The sequence below is a fragment of the Microtus oregoni genome, unplaced genomic scaffold, assembly GCF_018167655.1.
Source record: "Microtus oregoni isolate MIOR12 unplaced genomic scaffold, Mior012 000026F_ref0000081, whole genome shotgun sequence".
Classification (NCBI taxonomy): Eukaryota; Metazoa; Chordata; class Mammalia; order Rodentia; family Cricetidae; genus Microtus; species Microtus oregoni.
Window position 1 is genome coordinate 17800755 of NW_024543085.1, and position 26613 is coordinate 17827367.

The following is a 26613-nucleotide window of genomic DNA, read 5'->3' on the forward strand; positions in this document are numbered from 1 at the left end:
TTTTGGATTTTTGCATCTATGTTATGATTTCTGTCTGAATTTTTATGTGTTTTGTTTTCCTATCTGTGTTTTTTCATCTTTTTTTCTTGTTTGGAATTTTGCTTGTTTGGTTTCCTGTTTCTTTTCTAAAGAAAGGAAGAAAGAGCATAGATCTTAGGGGGTGGAAGGGTGGGGGGATCTGGGAGGAGTTGGGGGAGGGAAATCCATAATCAGAATACAGTCGATGAAAAAATTTTAATAAAAAAGAAAAAAGGTACATAATAATTTAATAAAAGTAGACCTCTATTTGAACAAAAAAGATAATGATCCTTATTAAAGAAAACAAAGCAAGGATATAGGTATATAGTTATTATTAGAACACTTTTAATGACAGAGACCAAACCTAATCAACTTATAGAATTCCTAATATAAAAGAACAGCTACAATACAATAACTGAAATTTATGTATGTTATAGCATCATTTAGCATCAGAACATCTTGTTATTGGACATGTTCATATCAAAACTTCATTTTCCTTCCAATACAAGCTCTAGAGGTGGGATTTGTTCTTTCAGCAATACATACAACCTTGCACATGGACAGATTAAAAATCTTGACCCGGAATGTAAAGCAAGGAAATAGCAGAGCCGGATTTCAAGTTCATGTTTTTGATGATCAGTCTATCTCTCCGTCTGCTCTCCATGGCTCCATCAGACACTCCCAGGACGTTATTACAATATCCTACCTACCTTCGCTTCACCTAAGCTGGTATAAAGATTTCAGATTTTGAAGTCTTTCCAGCAAAAATAATGTGCTCATCTATAAAAAGGCTCTCAGGTAGTCTAGCAAAGTGATTGCTGAGGAAGATCTTGGCAAATCTCTCAATAACAAAGGAAGGCAGATAATTCTGGTCAGCAGGGTTATAAGTCTGAAGGTAAGCTGTATCGGAGAAGAGACTCAGTGCATGATTCCACTGAAGACTCAAAGAGGACTCGGAAACTGAAGATGTCATCACAAGCGCTTATTTCCCAAAGTGCTGCTTCCCACATTTAGAATCCCGCATTTGTTGGTGCGGTTGACTAACTGTCCGCACAGTTTCTGTTTCACTGACATAGTATGTGCACCTGTCGTTGGACTAGCGCAAACAGTCCCTGCCCTTTGGTATTGGGCCACTCTGCTGATACAGTGGGTTATAAATATTACAAGGACAAGAGCAGTTTATACTACGGGATACCGCAACACAGTCTTACTGACGATCTCAATTCCTTTATTTGCTAGAGTCTCAGAAGTGAATTAGAATTTTAGGTCAAGCTATTGGGGCTTTAATAAAACACAGCCAACACTTCTACATTATTTAAAATGTGTCCAGCACTAAGACGTGCTGGAGGAAGTTGTACTGCTCTTGATTCGGCTGATGTCGGTTCAGTGAGAAAGAGGAGTGTAGCTTTCAAAATGCACATGAATGAAGAGCTGACGCTACTCTCTGCTCATGTCCGAGCTGCTGTCCTTGAGCAGGCTGAAGGAGAGAGAAGCATCCTGTGGTTAGGGAACACATATTGAAAGGAGGGACATTCTGGGTCCTTGTATTTCGCTGAGTGTCACTGATATATTTGGAAGCATCTGTCTTCCTCGTTCGCCCAGACGCCTGTTTGTTTACTTTGGCCTGGCAAAGGCCACGCTTTCCCTACAATCCCACGTCTATCAAATGAAACAGCCCATGGTCAGTTCCAGACACTGCTTGTAAGTTTGCCGCTCAATTACATTTTCTCAGGAATCATGTCAGTTTGCAGATAAGTTCTTAGAGTTTAAATAGTGTGCTGGTTCATTTTTGTCAGCCGGACACGAACTAGAGTTATTTGGGAAGAGGTACATTTGAGTGAGATGATGCCTCCCTCAGACTGGCCTGTAAACAAGTCTGTAGGGTAATTTTCTTGATTAATGGTTGATGTGAAGCGCTCAGCCCACTGTGGGCACTGCGACCCTAGTCAGGTGGCTCAGTAAGCAGTGTTTCCTCATGGTCTCAGTTGTAGTTACTGCTTCTAGGTTCCTGCCTTGAGTGATGGATTGTTGTCTGTAATCCAAATAAATACTTTCTTCCCCAAGAAGTTTTGGCTTTGGTCAGTGTTTTTTGGACAGTTATAGTAAGCAAACTATGACATAATTTCTTCATCCATCAACTACAATATTCCTTAGCATGGAGGAATCATTGCTTCAGTGTGTTTTTCCCAAAGCACCATGCACAGAAGGTGATTGTGTTCTGTTGCTCCCAGCTACACTTGCATGTGGCACACATAGCTCAAACTCAGAACATTTTCTTCTCTCCTTGCTCTTTATGATGCATTATTATTTTAAAAACGCAGACATGGTACCTGGTATGTGAAGAGCACGGCTGTAAGTACTTTGCAAGTCTTAACTCCTTCACCTTTCACCTTAGTAGCGCTCTTAGAAGAAAGATGCTGTCAAGGATTACATAGTAAGTGCTAGAAAGAGTAAGTGACAAGTTTGTATGCTGCAATTCACTAGGCATGGTCTATGCATTTGCAGACAGCAAGAGTTTGTAGCTAAGTTGTCCTGTCTCTTTCTTCTCTTCTTTCTACCATCTTAACCCCGCTTACTCCTCCCCTGGTCTTCATTTCCTTCTTTCTCTTCTTGGGCACTTTTCACTGCATACTTTGACTAATCTTAAACTCTTAATCATCCTGCCTCAACCTCGAGTGCTGTGATTTGGGTATGTGTCATCAGGCCCAGCTACGTATATTTCTCCTCTCCATAGATATCTTTAAAGATTTTGATTCTGCACTATGGTTCATTACTTTACGTACCCTCCCTTGTTAAGTGTACAGCATGCACAGTGTTCTGGGATAGACATTAGAGATAAACCAACAAGGTGATCGTGGCCCAGAAAGAACGGACATGGGGGAGAGATGTAAAATCCTCTCATAAATACTGATTGTGCTGGATAGTTTTATGTCAATTTGATACAAATGATAGCCATCGGAGAGGAGAAATCCTCGACTGAGAAATGCCTCCCATAAGATTGGGCTGTAAGCATGCCTGTAAGGCATTTTCTTAATTAGTGATTGATGTGTGTGGCTCAACCCCTTGGGCTTGTTGTCCTGGGGTTGCGAAAGCAAACTGAGCCCCTCCAGGGCCTCTGCATCAGCTGCTAGATCCAGGTTTTTTTCCTTATTAAAGTTCTTGTTCTGACTTCTGTTAATGATGGAAGAATAAGCCAAATAAAGCCGCTTGCTCACCATATTTCTTTGATCAAGGTGTTTCACCACATCGATAAAAATCATAAATAAGACACTGGTAAAGATATGTATCACAATTAAAAATTTCCAAGATAGATAGTGATTGAATGTTTTGGGATGGTTTGGAGTTTGATGATGAATGAGATAATAAAGATTTTATAGGCAGAAGGTCTTCGTATGGTATAGAGAGAGAACGAGAGGTACAAAAAGAGCAAGATGGAAGTCAGGTATGGAAAGAACTGGGCTACGTGACCAGTGATGGAAGGCAGCTTCTCACAGTCTTGTGGCGCTTGGCAAAGATGTCGATTTGGGGACTGGAGAGATGCCTCGGTGGTTAACAGCGACTGCTGCTCTTCCAGAAGACCGGAGTTTGGGTCTCAGCCCCCGAGTATCCAGCTGCCGGAGACCAGATACTCTTTCTGGGCCTCCACAGGCACTACACATAACCACACATAGCCGCACATATAATACACAAAATCCAAGAGAAAACCTTTTGAAAACAGAAGTGAAGTCAACCTAATCAGTTAATGGAAATAGTGTTTAAAAAATTAAATACTGAAAACCATGGGCATCTCATGCTTCCGGCCCACTAAGTAGACAAGCTCCTGGATAGCTGTCATTCAAAGTGATTTCCCCTCCTTTCCAGCACCCTGCTGTCGCCTCCTCTTCTCTGGCCTCTTATATCTCTTGCATGACCATTGTCCAATCTCATCACCTCCAACAGTAAACCAAAAATAATCAGTATCTGTCATTAAGGTATTACAAACAAATTTAAATTTCTGCCACTTTCTTTGTGTGTATTCAAAACCTCCCTTTATTCGTGGGATAACCTAAGCACTGTAGTGAGAAAGAAGAATATGTATCTGGGGTAACAGTAAGCTGCTATGGGAAGAACCCTGAATTATTAAGTCTCAGCAACCCTTGTTGTCTCATGCTTAAGACTCTTCCTGGCTCATGAAGATGCCTTCAAGCTTTAATCTATTGTAACTGAGAAAAACAACAGGGCAGTGATCATTTTTTTGCTATCTCTGCAACAAAATACCAGACAAAATCAACTTATTTTGACTTACAGTTTGGGGGGTAGGGTCCATCACTGTTGGGAAGGCATGGTAGCAGGGGCATGAAATAGGGAGTGGCATTGTGTATAGCGACAGGACACAGAGAGAAATGGATGCTGATGCTCAGCTTGCTTTCTCCTACACAGTTCCAAAGTCACGGCCAATGGCATGAAGCTGACAGCCCCAGGGTGAGGCTTCCCACCTCAGCTAAGCCAGTTTAGCAGCACCCTTGCATACGTGCCCAGAGGTTTGAGTACCGTGTGATTCTAGATTCTGTCAAGTTGGCAATCAATAGTCACCATCACAGATAACGCTGGCAGCCTTTCAGCTCTAAGTCTTTTCAACAGTACCCCCCACCCATCCTCTCTGAGTCCAGGTCCTATATCATGTTTGCCTAAATCTGATGAAAAGGTAGCAAGGCTGGGACTCCTTTGATGATAGTCATTACTGTTAACTTATGTTTACATCTGTCTTGTCTTTCTAGGCAGCCATTCCCCTGAAAAAGCTCTGTTTTTAAACATTCATCTTTCCACAAACAGTGAGAGTTACTCAGGTTGTCGTCGTTCTTGTCAGTGAATAGAGAGTTGCCGTGTTTCATTCCTAGAGGAAACGGGAAGGTCAACTTTCCGAATGGCCTTGGTGTGCATTGATGATGCCCTTCAATGGGAATGTGCTACGTTTTCACATTAAATTTTTGTGCCTTCTTTCTTTCCTTAGATTGAAGAGTCGATCGAAACATACTTTGGCCATCGCAGCAGAAGGGCTATCCTCTTTAGGCCTCCTTCGTACGATGGAGCCGAGCTTCAGACCCTCCAGTACCTCCTCCATCAGCATGGCTACAGTGTTGTCACTGTTGAAGAAAGACTTGGTGCTGGCCAAGGTCTGGAGCTGCTGGACCAAGGTCAGAATAATAAGTAGCTCTTAGAGTTACTTGACATATGAACAGGTTCTAGAACATGCTGCTAATTTTCTCCCTCTAAAACTATTTCACAATACAAGGTTTTATCCATGGCCAAACATCTCATAGCGTACACATGTAGCTTCTTTGTTTCTTTTTATTACCTTCTCTCAATTTCCTTTAGTGAGATCTCTTTATTATTGAAATTATTCTGTTTGCATTTCGGTAGCATTTTGGAGTCACATAGTTTATATTTAAATGCTACATTAAAAATGTTTATGTTTATGTGTGTGAATACATATTCTGCCTAGCACCAAACGGTTCCATATTTTAAGAAAATTGCCACTTCATTTGATGGCAAGTAGAATGTGCTAGAAATTGTTTTGCCAAGCCAGTCAAAATGGGATTCACAGATGTTCTAAATATGAACATAAGGACATTTATTATACATGCCATTAGTGATCAAGTATTTCCATTTCTATCATTTGAAGAGAAAAATAGGCGATAGGTTGTGAAATAAATTATTTGAAAGAAAACTGAGTACATGATGAAATGTTGAGAGACCAAAATGAGTAGCAGCTACTACCTCTCCATCAGCTGAACACAGGGCAGGTCCCACGCTACACTCTGTATTCTCGACCTTATTTAATAGTCTCTGTCACAGCCTGACTAAAATTAAGAAATATAAATTCTCTTCACATTCCAAGAAAGGAAACTGAGTCTTTGTGGGAAGAAATACCCATAATGCTGTGAGGGAAGGATGAAAGGGAGGTCTGAATTCCCCCTCTCATTTCCTCTGTTCTTCTTCATTGTCCCTTTGCTGACTTAGTCTCTTGTGGTTTGTTATCCTGCAGTGAACTCGTGGGAGAGACAACGATGCAGACTATGCAGTCAGAATAAGCTGCATAAGTCATGTTTTCTTTTTTAAGATTGCACAGTAGAGCCGTCCCTCAGTACCCACAGAGGGCTGGCTCCAGGACTCCCTGCAGATACCCAAGTCCCATTTATGAAATAGTGTAGTCTTTACAAATACCGCCCCCAACACACATATATTTTGAATCATTTCTAGATAATTTAAAATATCTAGTACAACACAAATAAAGCACACGTTGTTATTATGCCTAGGGCATTATTCAGGGAATAATGACAATAAAAAATCTCTTCACTTTCAATGCACATGTAAAAACTAAATTATTTGCCAAGGTAGAATTTGAGAAAGTGGGACCCAAAACATGAATAGGTTGTATGTGCATCTATTTTATTTTATTTTATTTTCCATAAGAAAGGGGAAAGAAACAATTTAGTTAACTGCTTTTTCTCAATGGTGGTTTTCTTTGGGAGGGAATAGTCCGGCTCTGGGGCCCCAAAGTAGTGAGGTGTCCTTTTCCTGGCTGTGTGGGTGAAAAAAATTGCAAAGATGTTTCTGAGAAGGGTAGATGATGCTTGGACTCGATCACCCTTCATACTTGGCTGGTGAAACGCTTGGGAAATAGAATCCATGACAGTCATTTGACGAGAAGGAAGACAATCTTAAGGTACTTAGAGTATTGTTTGTAAGACAGACCTCTGTGGATGCAACATCCTGGTCTCTGTCCTGTAGGAATAGCTTAGAGGTCTAAACCAGTGGACCTCTGCCTGCATAGAAGAAAAACATAAAGGCATGTGTAAGCCCTGGAATGTCAATAAGAGCTGAGAACAAAGATGGTAAATGTTTTTGAGTTTTGTTGGGTTTGGTTCTATGACGAGGGGACAAGCTAAAGTTGTGGAGCATTTGGCAGTGGCATCATCAGAACCTCATTAGAATAGGTGTTGGCTAAAGGAAATATTACAAAATGCTCAGCTTCTCTCTCATCCCACACTGAGTGTAGTGATTGCATTGCCTGCTCGCTGTGTGTCCAGCATTCCCAATGTCAATCCAGGCGTTCCTCATGACTGCTACTGTGGTCTAAACTCCCCATACCCCACCACGTCTCGATGATGCCCCTCTCTTAAGTGTGCATACAGTGTGGAGTGTCTGCGCATTTCACCTTCTATTCAACTTTCATTTTCTCCAGCTGCAAAACAGATGGATTGCGTCACCTCGTCCTCTTGGTGTCTGTGGGCCAGTCTGACACAGAAGAGAGAGGATTACTTTGCGGCTTCCAAGTCGTACAAAAGTGCAAAGGCTGCTTGAAGCAATAGAATCTGGCAGCCGGAGGAGCTGCCAGGCCCATGGACCAGCGATAACTGTGTAGCGTCACTAGCGTTTGTCACGTAGCTGATGAGTCAGTTCCCTTTCCAGCACCCCCCTTACCCCAGCTTTGAAAACATCTTCCCAGCTCAATTTAGCATTCTTTTCCTCAGTTACCTATTGCCTCCAGCAATAGGAGCAATTTCACAAGCGGGAGAGTTGATTTTTAATTTTTTTTTTTTCATTGTGGAGCACCTGTGGAGAGAATGCCTGCAGTAAAACAGCCCTCTGATTCTAATCTGACATATCATATATGGAATTAAGAAAGAAATCACAGCTTATTCTATATGACCACCAATTTAGCCTATTAGCTGTGTTTGAACTGTACATGCTACAGACATGCTTTTCAGAGTGGGATTCTCATAGCTCCTTGGCTGGCACCTGGTTTCCTGCCTCAGGACTTGACCTCGTGTGCATTGGCAGAGAAGAGAAGGAAGCCACATGGATGGCTGTGAACTTAGGCCCCCAGGCTGAGCAGCTCGCAAATGGAAACAGCTCAGGAGGACCTGGAGTCCTGTCTTGCGCGCCTTTTATTTTCCCATTGCACTTTCTTCCTGGTTCTAACTTGCAAACTGAAACTGTGACATTAGAGCCACAGTAGATGCCGCCACCAGTGCTGCAGAGGCCACAGGGGCAGGGCTGATGTGTTGATAAAATGCATTCGTGGACAAAGGAAAGAAAGTATGAGATCTATTTTTCTTTTTTTCTTTTTTTAAAAAAAAACCAAACTGTTATTTTTACCTGCTCTCCTCTCTTGTCCTGACTTCACCCCAATCACTCTGCTGACTTCTCTGTCTGTGCTATTTCCAGCTTAGAATCATTTTTTTAAAAAGCCTTCATAGATTGATAAAAATAATAAAAGTTAGGAAAAATATATTTAAAAGGGTCATGGGCCAGACAGGCAACGTTCTACTCTTCAAAGGTAATCTGTGCTGGGAGAATGACTTCAGTTTTGTTGTTGTTTTAGTTTGCCTGCGTGTCTGTGTGCTTGTATGAATGCGGTGAATGTGAATGACCTTAAGGGCTAGAAGATGCACCAGATCTCTTAGAACAGAAGTCACAGACTTCTGTGAGCTCCAAATGCCTGGCAGTAGACGCCCCACCCTTTGGAAGAGCAGCCAGTGCTCTTGACCACTGAGTCATCTCTCCAGCCCCTGGGTTTTGTATTTTACTTGTTTGTGTGCTTGATTTTTAATTCCATTTCTTAATGAACACCATTTGAAAGGAAAAGCTGGCAATTTCTGTTCCTAAATTATGATATGAACATTATGGATCTTCGCTCCCTAGGGGTTAATTCCATGCTAGGGGAGTATGATAGGTTGATGGTTCAACTGCAGAAGAGTATGGGTTCTTTCATATTCATATGAGTGTAAGTGATTTCAGCTCTGGGTCTCTGCTAAAGTCATTTGTAATATTTACTTCTAAGTAGCACGTGAAATGAATTTAATCACTTTCTCTAGTACCATTTGAGAGGAGACAAATGAAAGTCCTGCCAACATTTTATCTCATCCACAGCTTTGGAATGAGCCCCGAATCATATATGCTAAGAACATAAACATGAGATTCTTCCGTGCAGCCATGTTAGGGACCCTGAGCTAAGGGATAGATGATGAGCTCAAAAAGCAGCAATACTCCATATTAATTTCAAAAATGAAACTACACAAAAGCCTGCCTCCTTCTGCACATTGTATTGCTTATAATTTAACAGCATAGGTGCTTATAGCCATTATTTCATCCTTACACTGGTTTTGAGAACAGCACAAGGACAATGATCCTTTTAGAGCTAAGCTTACAAAATGTCACAGATTGAAAGCCTATTTTCATGGCCTTCCAATGCCTTGCTTTTGAAAAATAGAGCCTCTGTCCTTGCATTCAGGGGATCATATAATTCTCAAAGGAAAAGAGGTAGGTGCTACCCGTTTGCTCTCTTTCATAACATCCCGGGCTATTTAGGAAATCAGTGCTTCACTGCACAGCAACCTATGAGGGAGTAGATGTTTTCTAAAAGTTTTAAACTTTACTCCTTATGTGGAGTTTGAATAAAACACAGCATGAAAGATCTGACTCACAGTAGTTTCTATCGTGGGTCAGAATTATGCATGTGCACTTGAAGAGCCACGCGTATGCAGCCCCCTTTTCAAATTCCTAATCCATCTCAAACTTTCAGTCTGTGTGTTACAGACCGAAGCTGATATCAAAGCCACGGAACTAGAATAACAATTATGCTTTCTTACTTTAGGGTTTTTCTATAGAATATTTTCTGAAGAAATACAAAAATGGAAAGGCCTTGCTTTCCAAGACTGATTAAATCTGGTCATTCAGAAATAATTCTATGGATTTCAGTAAAGCATATAACAACACAACTACTAAAATGGAGATATAAGATTAGGACTCATATTGGATATTCCTTCTTAGCTACAATAATGTGGACTTAGCTTTGCTGATAAACTGCCAAAGGTCTAGAGCAACAACTGAAACTTCTACTCTCAGGAAGAAAGAAGCAAATGTTAATTACAGCTACTCTTTCCAGCTTCCTACACAACTGAGTAGTGTGTGTGTGTGTGTGTGTGTGTGTGTGTGTTGTATAATATACATGGGGATATTACACAGCCAACTGTAAGTAGTGCAATGATTCAAGAGCTGGGGAAACATTTGTATTGCACAGTAAACTCCATATTTGGTTCTTTCAGAACCTTCTAGAATGGGCTGGAGTAGCCCATGTCAGTGGGCTACTATAAAACTATTGCTATGAGAGGCTGCAGGATGTGCTATGATAAGTACGGCTCGGCATTTGTATTGCCATTGAACGTGACATGTCATGTTCTGAAGAGCAAGAAATTTACCCAAATGTGATCTTGGGAACCACTGATAAAAGACTCAGTTTATAGGGTAAGAGATACCATCACTAATTAATAATAATAATAATAAAAACTATAGTAAAGAAGATAGAAAACTGCTTCCTTCCCTGTTTCATGTCTACTTTTCCTTCTTTGCTTCCTTACCTCCTTTCTTCCTTCTTTTCTTTCTCTACCTTGTAAATGTCACAAAAATTCTCTCGCTTAAGCTTCCTGAGTGCTAGGGTTATGGGCATGAGCTACCATAGCCAACTTGTTTAATATTTTAAGTTACATGCACTTGTTCTTTCAAACTAGTCATCTAGACCTATTTCTGAGCCAATCGCGCGCGTGTGTGTGTGTGTGTGTGTGTGTGTGTGTTCAGACTTTATCTTTGAAAGTTTTGTTTTGTGGCCCAAGTTTGTATATAAAAAAGGGCCCTTGCAGTTGTTTCTTTAGCATCTTACTCTTCTGATCTACATCTGAAACCTTCATGGCTGGAAAAGTTACTCAAAATCTTCTTTAGTCTTTGTATTGAACGTGAATAAATAAGGTAGCTGAGATCTCAGTTATCTCCAAGTGCTGGCTTAGTTTCTTCTGCGATTGCTGTGACAAGTACTTCCACTGAAGCAGTTTGGGAGGAAGGGCTCATCTCCACCTGTCACTCGAGGTAGTCTGTTGTTTCGGGGAAGTCAAGTGGTGGGAGCGTGACTCAGTGGCTCACCAGACAGCCACCATCAGGAAGCAGCAATGCAAGGCTGCCACTGCAGCTCAGCTCCCTCTCTCCACTCTCAGAGTCTAGGATTGGCGCCACCCACAGTGGGCAGCTCTTGCCACATCAATTGACCCCTTCAGGCATACTCATAGGCTGGTCCCCTAGATGATACTACATCCTATCCAGTTGATAATTAATATTAACCATCCCAAACCCTAACAGCTTTACCACCAAAACTGCTTCCGTGGAGGAGTGATGGATTTTTGGTGATGGACGATGTAAGCTTTAGAGTAAGTCAGAAGCACCGTTGTGGTCCCTAGGCTTAGCTTAACATTCTTAATGCTCATATAAACTTGGGCAAGTTACTTAACATCTCTGAGCCTCATTTACATCATATGCAAATTGATGCTTTGAGAATAGTACATAATCAGTGTCTAGGAATGGTAGATAATATTGTGTGATCTAGTCACAGAGAGGAGAACACGATGTTCCTCTGTGTGGAAGTAGATTTGAGGTGGGACCTAGCAGAAGGGTTTGCTGATGGTGTCACTTAGGGCTAATGGAACAGTAGAGATGTTCTTCAAGTAGGAAGCCCTCAACCAACATGTTCTCATGTAGTCTGGGCATACATTCTCTTAGAATACCCTAAGCTCATCTTTACGTCTGGAAGCTCCCCAAATTCATCAATTATCTGATTCTGCTTATCACTTACAATCATTCCTTCCACATAGAGATAAATATGTATTGACTATAGAAATAAGTGACGAGATAAAGTACATCAATCTTTAGGCTTGAAGACTGGATATCTCATGAAATATTTCTTACAATTTAGTTTGTAAAATATTTATTATTTATTTTGATTTTCTTTTTGAGATAGGGTCTCATACATAGCTTAGGCTGGCCCAGAACTCAGTATATAACCCAGGCTAGTCTCAAACAGACACTCCTATCTTAGTTTTCTGCTATTTACAGGCATGTGCTTCCATACTTAGATTAACTGTTTATTCTTATATAACTTTAGAAGAATACTGATATTCTACTCACAGGCTATTCTGGTGTTATGACAACAATGGCACAAGTCTGGCAATGGCAACCATAGAGCTAGTACTGGATACGCCATCTAAGTCTGTACTCTTTGGGCACGGAGTTTCAAGGGTTTCTTGTCATCTTTGCCTGTTGCTTTTTGCAGAGGTTAGATGAATTCAAACATACTTAGATGCAGGTATCCTAAACTTTGAACAGGTAAATAAACAATATAAGCTCAAGCAGTGAGGCCAGGGCGTTTGTAGAGGCCACATACTTAGATATGATGGTTCATTCTCTGGATGCTTACTAGTGTGTAAAACAAGGTAGCAAACAGTATTGCCTAAAGATGTTTTCCATTGAAGAGAACATGAAAATGAGCATATAGCTTTTGATTCTGTGAATCTAGAAAGCAACAAGAATAAGGGGTCCAAGCCTCCCTCTTGTCCCTAGGGCCTGGCTGTGTCCTCTGCATTATTCTTTTCACTTCTTTCCTGGTGTGAAGTAAAGGGATCACTGTGTGCTGTTCTACTTGCTCCTTCAAAAGACATATTTTATGAGCTAGGATTTTTGTAGTGTGTTTTTCACTCAAGCAAAAGACAGAGGCACCATCAAATCCTTCATTTTTGTACCATCCATGAGCTGTTTAGTAAATCACAGTCTTAATTCACAGACTGGTACAGTGGTCTAATAGAGAATAGATATTTTCTCAAAGTTATTGACCTGCTTCTGGGGTGGACTTCAAGTACTATGGCCAAAAGACTCTGGCAGAATGTATTTTTGTCAAGTCAGAATTATTTATGGTTCTTTGGAGAAGACATACTTTTCCAGTTGCAGCAGAAATCAGAAATCAGCAAGAATCAGAAAAAATAATAGAATATTTCAATCACAAAGACTGTTTCTGAGAGAGCCTCATGTAGCCGAATCAATATGCTTGCATTCCCACTTTTAATGAAAGACTGTAATGCAAGGCTTACTTGTAGTAAATCTAGACGAAGGATGAGTATCCTTAACCCAGTCAGAACTGTCCTCATGAAAAAGTCCATCTCTAACAGTCAAATAGTTTGGGTAGAACAGGAACAAGTCTGCAATGCAGTAACACACACACACACACACACACACACACACACACACACACACGATAGAAAGCAAGAGAAAACGTTAAACCTCTTGTTATCAGGGCATATTTCTTTAGTCTTAGCTTTGATCTGACATTGTATGAATAGATGAGAAAAATGAAGCAAAGGAAGGGATGGAAAAATCACTAGTCTGGCTCCAACTGGGGCTGGTCCCCTTTGACTGTGCATATGTATCTCAGGTACTTCCACGGATAACTTAAAACTTGAGAGTCTACTGAACACCTCATTCCTTTCCCTCCCCCATCCCCCACCTGCACCCTGCTGTCCTCTGACTTTAATTTGCTCTGTAACTATTAAGCAGGAAGACAGGTGAGCAGAGGTCACATTTTAAAAGGTGCAGTGTGTTTTGCCCGGTCGGTGTTCCACCTAGAAGACATCTCACATGTGTTTTTTATTACGTGAGTAACGGGCTCAGGGCAGTATCGGAAGTGCTTCTGGACGTTAGCTAATCAAAGCGGGGCTTCAAAAAAAAAAAAAAAAACGGAAGAAAGAAATTGAATCAAAGAAACTTATAAAGCTATGCTGTTCAATTTTATTGTATTATGACACTTAGTAATTGTGTGTCCGGGTTTATTGCTATGTTCCTCTGTGCACATGGAAATACTGATGTATTTACAAGCAAACAGAATTTGTTCTTTAATTGGCACAGTGGAGCACACGAAATCGTTTGTATACCCTTAACTGCATTGGCCTGTTTATGCTATAACTCAAGTTCAATTTACTTTAATGCTGAAGAAATCTTTCTTATTTGTAAAAGTTGGGCTTGGAGTGACCTCCTGCTCTTATGTTTCCTTTATCCTCCACGGTACAAAGGAAACACAAGCCAGTGTCTATCACCCCCTTTCTCTCTTTGTAAAAGCACAGTCAAAATTAAACTGCTTCCTTAAGTGAATTCATTCTTGCAAAGAAAATAGCAGCCAGATGTTTACTGACTGACATCGTAGTGTTTCTCCCTCAAGCCTAACCTCCTTGTGATTGTTTGATCTTCATAGAAACCAGATTGGGTATGTGCCTCTTCCAAAGCTGGGAACTATTTAATAATACTTTGAAGATATTTTCTCTAAACTATTTGGTTCAGCGTACTTCCCTTCTACCTATTGGTGGTTTTTGTTTTCTTTAAGATGCATCCTTGAACTTTTTATAAATCATTAATTTCAAAGCATTATTCTTTTCCTAGAGTTAGTATGAAAGATTTAGAAACAATAAATTAAATATTTGGTTTGGTTTTGCCCCAGACTAAACCGCTTTAAATGGCAGATATAATTTGCGAAAATAAATAGTATCCGTATATGTTTAGATTGGAAAGACTCCCAGAAAGAACAACAAAGTGTCATCTGGGATCTTTCAAGGGACAGTGTTTATGCACTAGCTGATGGGGACAATGGGACTCCAAGTATTGCGTGTGCCTGCTTCACTAGCGAGGATGTACTACCTCATTAGTGATTAGAGTCCTGAAATATTTGAACTACTTTTTTTTTATTTTTCAATTTAGGAGTTTGGCAACATCGATCGTATTCCCAGGGCTACCTGCTAATATTTGTAACATTTTTACTTTCTAATCTCAGTATCATAAAATTGTTGAAGCTGCCTAAATCACTCTCCTTTTAGACACCCCTTCTGCAAATTAATTAAGATTGCTCCTTGATGTTCTTTCAAAGCTTTCATCTTTTCTAGCTGAAGAGCTCTGGAGAGAGTCTCTGTTGCTGTCCAGGCTACAGTAAAGCAAACAGATTTGTGGGCAAGTGATGTCTTCTGTTTGGTGAGGGATCCCATCAGGGTTGGCACCTGAGCTGGCTCTTTGCCATACCCACAGCCTGAAAGCAGAAAACTGCAACCAAAAAACTCCTCCTGATATGACAATCAAGACACTGTCTTCATGAGTTGTTTTTGGTAGAAGGACAGATTTGAGTGCGTGATATCAAGCATACGTTAAATTTCATATCATTATTTTAAAATCATGGAATTAAGCATCGATGCAAATTCACTGAGACAATTTCTCAGTTTTCTTAATATTATCCTAAAAATGCCAAATCTGGTGAGTTATGATGGATTGAAGACCATCTTTTCCCTGGGGAGGGGCCAGCTGGCAGACATTTTGTTCATTTTATTAATCTTTTACTCTTTGACTCCTTCGTCCCGTTTTAGCTTGTTTCTTCCGATTTGTTTTAGTGTTGTGTATATGCATATGCTTTTACAGCTGTGTACTTGATATTGGATAACCAATTAAGGTCTCACCTGCAGAACACTAATTCTCCTTTTATCGGTAACTACTCATCATCTAAGTTTGCTACCCCCTGAGATTTTTTTTCCTACCTATGTGGGCAAATCGGTTGGTGTTGTTATTGCTCGTGTTTCATTTAGGATGTCATATTGTTGAGATTTCATGGCTATGGCTTCCCTAGCATATCTAGAAGATACCATTTCTGCCACGCAGTGGTGGTGCACACCTTTCATCCCAGCACTAGGGAGGTAGAGGCAGGCAGATCTCTGTGAGTTCACGGCCAGCCTGGTCTACAAGAGCTAGTTCCAGGACAGGCTCCAAAACTGCAGAGAAATACTATCTGGAAAAAACAAAATAAAAATAAACAGTTTCACAGTGGACTTCCTGGTCCTCTGGATCTTTCACTCTTCCAAGATGTTCCCTGAACCCTATTTAGGCGTAAGGGTTCTGTTGTAGATGTATCAAGTAGGGTTGGACACCTCATGGTAAGTTGTTCTCTGCATTCAAATAGTAGTCAGGGGGCTCTATGAGACCCCCGAAACAGCGTAGCTTATTCCTGATTCTCTTGGTTACCTTCTAAAAGCTGAAAGTAAGTCCCGCTGTTGAAGACACCTCATACTTCAGACACAGGAACCAGAGGATTCAAGCTAGAACTGACCTGAAATTCTGCTCCCTGAGGATTAGCTTTCCCAGTACTGGAAGCAGCTCTGCAAGCTGCCGAGGGAGAAACGCAATCAATAATACTTATGAACCAAGCTGTCATTCCTATGAACCTCAGCACTGACCAGCACAGCAAGATATCCTTCACAGTACAATAGCGGTACATCTGTCATGGCAGTAACCAAAAGGTGTCTAATTGGACTTAAACACACTAAACAGGAGAGAGATAACGCCTAGTACTATAGGCGTAGCCAAGTACCTATGACTAATGAGGTCGTGGAACTTAAAGGAGAACCTACTACTGACACTCTGATAAGCCAGTGTAATTCCTAACTACATTCTAAATATTTACCCGTATCCTCATAATAACTGTGGCTCTCATGCCCCCCCCCCCCCATCAATGGTGTTTTTTTTTTTGGAGGAAACAGAATCTGCTACCGAAAGTTACAATGGTTTCTTCTATCTTTTAAACACTTTCTTCTCTGTGCTTTTCCTTCAAATATAGGTATTTCCCAAGACATTTATCCAGACCATTCTTTTTGCTCTTTGTCTTGATATACCATCATTTTTTTTCTACTTTGTAAGCTCAATAATTTACCTATTAAATCCTAATCTGCCTTCTGTGGGCAGACTTCTGAGAGGTAAACAGTTCTAGGCGACTATCAGACATTATTTATTTGGTACCTTGCCTGGGTATATGTGACACAAAATGGACTATCTTGCTACCAATACCTGCTGTTCTTGTCTGAAATTTTTCTGTACTTAGTTCTATGTTCCATCTACCTCTTAGGGTCTACAGGTCAATGTCAGGCTCTATCCTTCCTCTACAGCACACATCAGTCACTGGTCCTGTATGCTGTGCCTCTGCCAGGGATCCACCTTCCTGCAGTTGTCTTTGTGCTCCCTGTGTGTGCCTGTTTGTTTTGTTGTAAAGTGAAATCCCTATTTCCTAACTTGGCATACAGGGATTTCTAAACCAGAGGGTCTGATGCTTCTCTCCCTGCTATAACCAGACTGTTCAAACCTTTATATAGTTTAAGGAAATTCAAAATATTTTAAACCAATGCTCAGGCCTCACTGGAGGAAATTAAATAAGAATTTGCTGTGAAGGGAATAAAGGTGGATATCATCATTTTTAGAAATTGTTTCCCTAATGGCATTAGCAGGTATTTAGAATGGTGAACTATAGCAATTTACTTGATCACATGTCAAAGGTTTCTACACGACATGACTATCCAGGATTTTGATTCCTGGTGTTCCCTCCTGTATAACTCTGGTTTTGTTGGTGGTGGTCAGTTTTGGCTTTGTTGTTTATTTCCAATAGAAGAGTCACATATTAAAACAGAAAGCCAGTGAGAGACTGGTTCCCACATTCTTTCTGAAGGCTGGCTCCTAATTGACCTAAGGACTTCTACAAGGTCCCACTTTATAAATATTTCAAGCCACTTCCCTCCACTCCAGCAAGGACTAGGATTTCCAGATGCAAACGTTTGTGGGATATACAAACCATACACAGACCATGGGATTTCCAGTATGTAATTTCTTAAACTCTGTAAGAATACAAGAATTTCCTTGAAGTGTTCTTCAAATTGGAAGTAGTAAACCAACTATCTAAGACTTTCTCATATTTCATCCAAACATCCCAGATGCCTAGAGAATGTTTTGTGCCATTTGAAAAATAATATCACGTATTTATCTTTCCTTTCCATCTGTAACATTAAGAGCATAAACTGAGACTATTTTGTTATCCACCTACATGCTTTTCTGCATAACATAGCATCTTGCATGTACTTAGTGGCTATACAATTGAAAGAAATAAACCTACATGTATATTGATAAAGTAGCTATTTTATGTACAGTTTAAAATACAGTCATTGGCACTGATGGGACTTAGCCAAATGACAGAACAAAGCCTGCTGTGCTTAGGGACCTGTCTGCAGATAACTAACTGAAGACTTAATGAAGACTCTCTGGAACCTTTGCAGCTTCTCCAAACACTTCTGTTTCCCGAGGAAAAAAAGGCTACCAACAAGTTTATAGTAATGTTTCCATAGCATATAATAATGATAATAATGTTTCCACAGCCATGGCTTTCTCTTCTTTCTTGGAGAAAAAATATTAAAGGCACATATAAATCTTTACATTTGTGCAACAAAATATTCTCATTAGAACAGAGGACTCTTGGAATTAAAAAAAAAAACTCTTGTTAGCATTCCACTGCCTTATCAGAATGACCAAGCAGTGACTAATGGCATAAAGGATAGAGAGGTTCCTGGTGGGGCGGGCTTGCATCTCCACTGGCTAGCACTACATGTTAACCATCAGAAAGCCAAGGGAATCCCTGTCTGAGTGTTTGCTAAGAACATAGGTTGGCAGAGATCTAACACAGTACCTGCTTATTTCCCCGTATCATGATTCTCAGACTTGGAACATTGCAGAACTGTCTGGAAGTCTTTGCTAACTGGCAGAGTGCAAGATCAACTCTTACAAGATCTGACTCAGTGGGGATGGGACACAGGTGAACTTGAATTCCTGGATTCCTGGCAATGCTGTTTTCTGGTCCTGTTGATGTCCCTGTACTAAGTACTTTGCTACTGTGAGTTGGCAGCATGTTTAAATCCATACAGCCACAGTGTGATATTCATTCATACAGTCACATGTGATACTTATCCATATGGCCACCGTGCCATACTCATCCCCATGGCTGCTGTGACATACTTGGCTACTATGAGTTTTCAGCATGTCTTATTCATAGAGCCACCGAGTGAGAAACACTGAGTGTTTACTTTCCCATTGGTCTGTTTGCTCAGAGGTGATTGATTAGCACTTACCCATCTTCAGGAGAAACAGCACATTAGGGTTCATCAGCAAGATAATATTTTGTGTGATGCCTGAACTACCTAATTCATAAACGTACACAGCATGGAAACAACACAATGAAACCTGTTTTTGCTTGTCTTATAGAAATAAATCTGATTACCCATTAAGTATCTTTTAAAACATAATTTTTATTGATTCTTTGGAAATTTCACATTAGGTACCCCAGGCCCACTCATTTCCCAGTCCGTCTGTACTCACCCATCACTCTTGTAGCTCCCCCGAGTACCCCCCCCCAGAGGAAAACTTGAAAAGAATTTTAAAAAATAAAATCATAAAAATACAAACAAGATGATTAATTTTAAAACAAACAAAAATCAAACAAACTAATGAAACCACTTCACTCTTCTGTCTTTCCTGCCTCTCCATCACCTCTTCATTCCTCTCCGTGGCACTGGGAGCTGGCATATCATGCAGTAGACCCTTTGGTCCAAACAGCTTTACTTTCAAATGTTCATTGTGTAATGTGTTATTGGTCAGGCTCAAGACCTGTGACTGCTCGTACACCTCTAATACTGGAACCTCATTGACACTCCTCCCTTATATCCTGCAGTGCCCCAGTCATGGAGACCCTGCAGCTATGGCTCCATAGGACCATGGACTCCAACAGGCCACAAATGGGGGAGATGTTGGAGAGTGTCAGCTCAAGCCATGGATGTGTATATAATAATATAGAGTACCTTAAATATATTCAATGGGATCTGGGTGTGGTGTCAAATGTCTTTAAACCTAGCACTCAGGAGGCAGAAACAGACAGAACGCAGTAAGTTCTAGGCCAGTCTAGTCTACAGAGGAAGCTCCAGGTACCCAGTATCCAGGCCAACACCTGAGGCCATGTTGGTGCCTGAAGGTCATGTTGCTGCCAGAGCCATAGAGACTGGGGTTTTCTGCACTGCCACCCAGAGCCATGGTGAAGTCTGGTCCTAAGCTCTGGCCAGGGGCTGTATCTGAGCCTATGGCCCTATCATAATCAGAGTCTGTGTTGATGTTTGTGGTTCCTGTTGCCATACAAGGCTGTGAGACTGTCTGGGGTCTGAGATACCACCTGGACCATGGTTAGAATCTGGGGACCAGGCTGCTGCTAGACCCATGCTGTAGCCTGAGCTGCCACCCAGGACCATGGTGACATCTGGGCCCAAGCTGCTGCTGCTGTCCTTATCTGGGTTCATGGCAATGTCTAGGTCCATGGTCCTGCTGCTGGGGTCAGTGTCGATGTCCATTGCCTGCGTCACTACAACAATGGGCTGAACTAAGCTGCTTGTCATTGGCCAGGGGAAAGCTGTCCCCTGTCTCCCAGGAGAGCTGACCCTGTCCTGTATATAAGAGCTTCCCCCCACCACATGTGTACTTGGAATAACTGGTTCTAACCCTCACTACAGACTAACCTGAGGGTCGTGGTCCCAGTGGCCCCAACTGACCAATTCAGCTACCACCCAGGCACACATCCATGACTTGAGCTGGTACCCTCCGACATTTACCCCATTTATGACATGATGATATTTTGAATTTAAACGTGACCAAGATCCACGTCAATTTCAAAACATTTTTACTGGAATTTTGAAGCATTTTTGAGGACACACAGTGCGTGAAAAGATGCATTTTTCCTCAATTGTGTTACCTCTGTACATATTTTAACTGCATCAACTATATTTAACTGAGGAAGTTAAAGCATTTTTATGTTTAGAACGATGTTACATGTTTATGGTAGACTATTCAGTACAAGGAAGACCCTGAAAATTATTCTGAATCCATTATGTGTTTACAGCCATTACAGTTGGTATAACACATACACACACACACACACACACACACACACACACACCAGTTGTTTTATCTCCTGCATGTTTAGATATTGTTTGTACAAAGGTTTTGACTCACCAAGAAAGGATAGATAATGGAGCATTTTTCTAAATATGTCAAAACAAATGAACTGAACATAGTGAATGCAATTCTTACTTGATAATTGTTCTTGTTGTATATAGTTTTACTTGATTACAGTTAATACTTTTCCTTTATACTTAGATAATACTTCATAATTGTTCTTATTATATATAGTATCAATAAGTTAGAGTTAAAACCTTTTTTTTTATTTAGACAAAAAGGGGAATCTGTCAGGTTTATTCCCTAATATCTGACTCCCAAATATTGTTTAACAATAAAACATAAAAGTAGTCACTATTTAAGGTTATTTTGTTATACTGTATATATGTTTCTATTCTTGTTTAAGATATTGTACTTATACAGCCCATTTTCAAATGTAATATAAAGTTTTAATCCTTGAACGCTACTTAGGATAATAAAACAGACAGGTTAGCAGTCATCTATTACAATAAAAGTTGTAGTCATGTGAGGTATGTTTTCGAGGTTAAACAGATATATATTAAACAGAGATATAATTCAGGTAAATAGGTAGTCTTCAAACACTTCAGAGGTTTACAAAATATGGTATTTAAGATGTTTTAGTAAAATAAGGCTTTTCATGACAATAATACATATCTGCTTCTGGAAGCATCAAATTTACTTCAAAAAAGAATGATGGGCATTGAAGAATCTCCATACAGAATTTGTCTTTATTGTGACAAAGTTAGCCGCTGGACAAGAAACTGCCCTTGCCTTAACTGTTGACAGTATATGCTGTCCAAATTGGACAAGCAGAATGCAAAAGAAGGCCAATGCTAAACTTTGTCAAGACAGGACAGTCCTTCAAAATTTCCTGCTTCACAAAAATATCTGTCAGATATTCTAGGCCTGTAGGCTGAAGATGGATGCCCTGACTTTGCAGAGGAACCTTGGGTGATGGTTCAGGCAGGCAGATGTTGTTTGCTTTACACTTCCTGTTTACTCAGTTAATATTATAACCCTCTCAGGTCTCTGATGGGGTTAAAAAATAAATAGTTATAGTTACAGTTTTCCTTAGTTATAATAGAAAGTAAATTAGGTACAAAACTTTGCACTCACCATGAGATGGTAGGTAATGGAATATTTTCTCTAAATTTGACAAGTACAAATGGACTGGATATTTTAAAGATAATTGTTACTTGATAACTGTTCTTCATGTGTATAGTTTCACTTGGTTAAAGTTAAAACCTTTCCTTTTTATTTAGGCAAAAAGGGGAAATGATAGTGAATCTTTCTGTCTCACCAGGCTGTTCTCAAATAATAACATGGAGACATCTTATTAATTATGAAAGCTCAGCCAATCATGTAGGCTTTTCCCTCTAGCTCTTAATACTTAAATTAACCTGTTTTTATTAATCTACATTCTACCATGTAGCTTTTTGCTTTTTATTATTTTGTATGTCTGACATGTTCTAAATCTCCTAGCATCTCCTCTGCACCTAGATTAATCTCTTTCTTTCCCCAGAAACCCCACCTATACATTCTACTTAGCTATTGGCTGTTTAGCTTTTTAATAGACCAATGACAATAGATCGCCACACAGTATACAAATATTCTACAACATTCCCCCCTTTTGTCTAAATATAAAGAAAAGATTTTAACTCTAGCATAGTAAAACTGTATACAATAAGAACAATTATCAGGTAAGAATTATATTGACAATATCCAGTCCATTTGTATTTGGCAAATTTGGAGAAGGTACCGTATTATCTATCTTATCTTGGTGAGTTCAAAGTTTTATACCTAAACATCTTTCTATCATATCTTATATTACCATACTAAAAAATATTTTTAGATGTTAAAATATCTTCTTAGATAAACAACTTAAGCTTTTGTTTCTCAACCTTATTAACTTTGTATCTCTTATGTAAGTTTTTTTTTTCTGAATTTGGAAACAAGGAACACTGTAACTATAACTATCTCATTTTCAACTCCATCAGAGACCTGAGAAGAATATAATATCACATGAATAAACAGGAAGTGCAGAACAAACAATATCCAAAACTATAAAAATGACAGAAACAGCTTGCTGCCTGAACAGTCACCCAAGATTCCCATGTAACATTAGGGCATTTATCTCCAGCCTACAGGCCCAGAATATCTAACAGAATTTTTTAATGAATTTTTGAAGGATAATCTTACCTTGTCTTATCAAAGTTAGGCAGTAACTTTCTTTTGTGTCCTGCATATCCAGTTTGGACAGTATACTATCAACAGTTGAGGCAAGGGCAGTTTCTTGCCAATGGCTAGCTAGCCTTGCCACATTGAAAGCAAACTTTGTATGGAGGTTCTTCAATGACTACCATCTTCTCTGAAGTAAATTGGTGCTTCCAATAACAGAAATGTCTTAGTGCCATGAAAAGCCTCAGGTTATTAAAATACCATATTCTGTAAGTCTCTGAAATATTTGAAAACCATTTGTCTATGTAAAATATATCTCTGTTTGACCTTGAAAACATACCTAAGTGGGCCAGAAATTTGTTTGTTAGGTGACTAACTACTAACTTGCATTTCTTAATTATCCTAAATATTCTGCAATAATAACTTTCAAGGACTAGAAATTTAAATTTATTATACCTATACAGTTAAATGGCCTATTTAGGTATAATAGCTTAAACAAAAGTAGTAACACACACACACACACACACACACACACACACACACACATATATATATATATATATTATAACAAAATAACCTTAAATTTGTTTCAATTTACAAAAATATCTTAATCAAAAATAGAACCATATATTAGTATTTTCTAACAAAATAACTGTTTGTATTTATATTTGTAGTTTGTATTTCAATTTGTATCAACATACAAAAATTCATATTAATGTAAAATATTTGAGATTAATAGTTATTTTTTAATAACTATAAAGTAGATTCAATAACCTTGCCTTATATACTATCATTCTTTTTGTTCTTTTCAGAAAGAGATCCTTGAATCTAGCCTCTCTTGTTAAGTTTTTTTCCCTTACCATGACCAGTAATAATTTGTAACTACCCTTCCCCAAATAATGACAAACATCCATAACCTACTGAATGATTAAAACCACCCATCACACCTCTTGGTAATGTGGGTGTTATATTGTCTAGATAGCTTCCTGTTTTCTGGGGCTTAAGTCATCTTTAGGGGAACCTGAGAAAATTGGGGTAATGGTCAAATCTGGGAAGAATTTGCTCTTTTTTTTTTTTTTTTTGGTTACTTAATCTCTGTTTGATGGGAAAGTGTAGAGATTTTTATCCAAAGTTTTGGCTGAATTGTCTATGAGGCTGGACCAACTCAGCTAGCAGCTTTGAAGTTGTTTTGAATTCAGAATTTTGAGGGAACTGCAACAGGGACATTTTGGGAAGCTGGCTCACCCGGGCCATTTGTCTTTATTGGTGTCTGTTTTTTCTGTTTTAAAGTCCATAAACTTTTAAAGGTAACACATATATCTGAATTAATACAAGTATGGAATGTGTGGTATGTACCAGTCAGCTAAAGATGATTTTTTGGTTTATGTTTGAGCAGGTAAAAGGCATCTGTCAACTTTATAAGTCTGTTTGGCCTGCATAACCAAACCTCTGTCCATGCCGTATGAAAGAATGGCATATAAAAAGAAGTCACGAGGACTCAGTAGCCAATGATATTCGTCATGTCTCATCCCGTCTCAGAGCTGTTCCCATGCAGAGGCTTCAGCATACATGTTACCCCTTCTGTAGTCTTTTCTGGTCTTCCTCTCTCATGCCTGCAGCCAAGATTCTGAGGAGGTCTCCCTTAGGCAAATCTGATCTCTATTAGCTTTGAACAAATCCACTGGTTTTCATTTCCCATGGAAACAAAGGCAATACCTCTCCCCTAACACAACACATTCCCCTCTTTGAACTTTTATTTTGAAGCCAAGACATTAGTAAAGTATCTAGGCTGGTGTGTTGTAGTCCTTTCCATAATCCAGTGTCTCTCAGCAGCTGTGGTTCTCTGTTCATTAACATTCAAAAATTTTAAAACTAACGAAGCACAATAAAATGTCTAAACTTCATGTAATAATACTTTCCATCCTTACATGGCTTATTTTTTCTATATTACTTTTTTTAAAGGTTTTATTTTATTGTTCTTAAACTATTTTTCTTTTACGATGGTCTATATCCATTTTTATTGTATCTGTTTAACGGATTTCTCAGTCCAGACCTCTTTAATGTGCACCTGCAGCCTTCTCTGACCATATGAGTCAAATCTTAAACCTGCCGAGGGGCTCCGCACAGGGCACTGGCTGGCTCAAGCCAGCAGACAGCCGCTGGAGCTGTGTCTCTTTGTGACATGGCCTTCCTGACTCCGTGTTTGTGTGTTTGGATCTTTTTTGTTTTTTTTTAAGCTTTCTCGGGACCTATGCGGAAATACATGCCTGACATTGGCACCATATGTAACCAGTCTTGCTGTTCCCCTAGGCAGCTCCCACATAATGATACAGAGACTAGTTATTAATTATGAAACTTTGGCCTATAGCGTAGGCTTGTCCCGCTAGCTCTTAGAACTTAGGTTACCCTGTTTTTACTATTCTATATTTTAGCATATGGCTTTTTTTGTGTGTATGTCCAACTTGTTCTGCCTCTCCTGCTGTCTCCTCGGTGCCTAGACTCTTCTCTTTCTTTCTTTCCCCAGAAATCCCACCTATACCTCCTGCCTAGCTATTGGCCGTTTAGGTTTATATTACACCAATTACAGAAACAAACCGTCACACAGTGTCTATAGCCAGAAATGTTGCAGCGTGTTTGTTCCCACGAACAGCCATTTTGGCTAACCCAGATGAGGCTAGAGAGACACAGGAAGTAATGAGGAGAGGCTTGGAAAGATTCACAGCTCTTTTAATTTGGGAAAATGGAGAGGAGGGTCAGCTGATCATTTCTCCAGAGTTCTATGGCTCTATCAAGCTTATACCCTAATATCTGAGTATCTACTTAACTTTATTCGTTAAAAAAATAAAAGTAGCCACTATAAGCACCCATACCTCCAAAGTAATATAGCTCATACATGAAGATGAGGTGATTTCCAAGGTGTCTCTCTCTCTCTCTCTCTCTCTCTCTCTCTCTCTCTCTCTCTCTACCTCAGCTTTTAATCAAGAGAGATATCTCAGCTGTTATGGGAGCAGACTTTCATACAGAAGGCTCAAGTAAAGATCCTAGCACTCCAATCAGGAAACTCACAAACACCTATAACTCCAGGTCTGTGGGATGTGATGCTCTCTTCTGGCTACTGAGGGCTCTGCACTCTCATTCAGAACCCCACAAACACACAGACAGACAGACAGACAGATATATACACACATGCATGCACACATGCATGCACACACACACACGGACACACACCTTCACATAACTTTAAAAATAAAAATGAAATCTTAAATCATGTCATACTCTTCTCAGAAGGTATAAAGTACCCATATCCTTCCTTTTAGTTTATTACATGGTTAGATTATACCTTTAAACTGTTCCTTCTATTACTATGAAATACAGCTTTTCTATAATATTTGTATTATATTTTGAATATTAGAAGGTATAAAGGAATTATTGGGTTGGTGGATTCCTGTCTTACTTCTTCTTACATACAACATTGATTCCCTAGGAGTTTAAAGTCTCACCTGTTACCACATTTTTAACACCTGATGATATTAAAACTGACACATATTTTTATTTTATGAAGATTATTTATGCAGTAATTAAACAATATTATATACTTGGGCCATTTTTAAAGCTAAGTTTTTATTTGTAAGATTTATCAGTATTTGGATATACATAGAAAAGCTAACCTAAAAGCCAAAATTAAAGAGGTTCGGAAAATCACAA

General features: G+C 39.5%; 1 protein-coding gene across 2 annotated transcripts in view; it reads left to right on the forward strand.

Annotated features, from left to right (window-relative positions):
• Cped1 (cadherin like and PC-esterase domain containing 1) overlaps positions 1-26613 on the forward strand; it is a 279514-nt gene that overhangs the window by 23863 nt on the left and 229038 nt on the right. For both annotated transcript variants that reach the window (XM_041675439.1, XM_041675441.1), the window contains exon 2: positions 5009-5192. In XM_041675439.1, coding sequence (XP_041531373.1) covers positions 5009-5192 — 184 coding nt within the window. The remainder of the gene's footprint in view (positions 1-5008; positions 5193-26613) is intronic.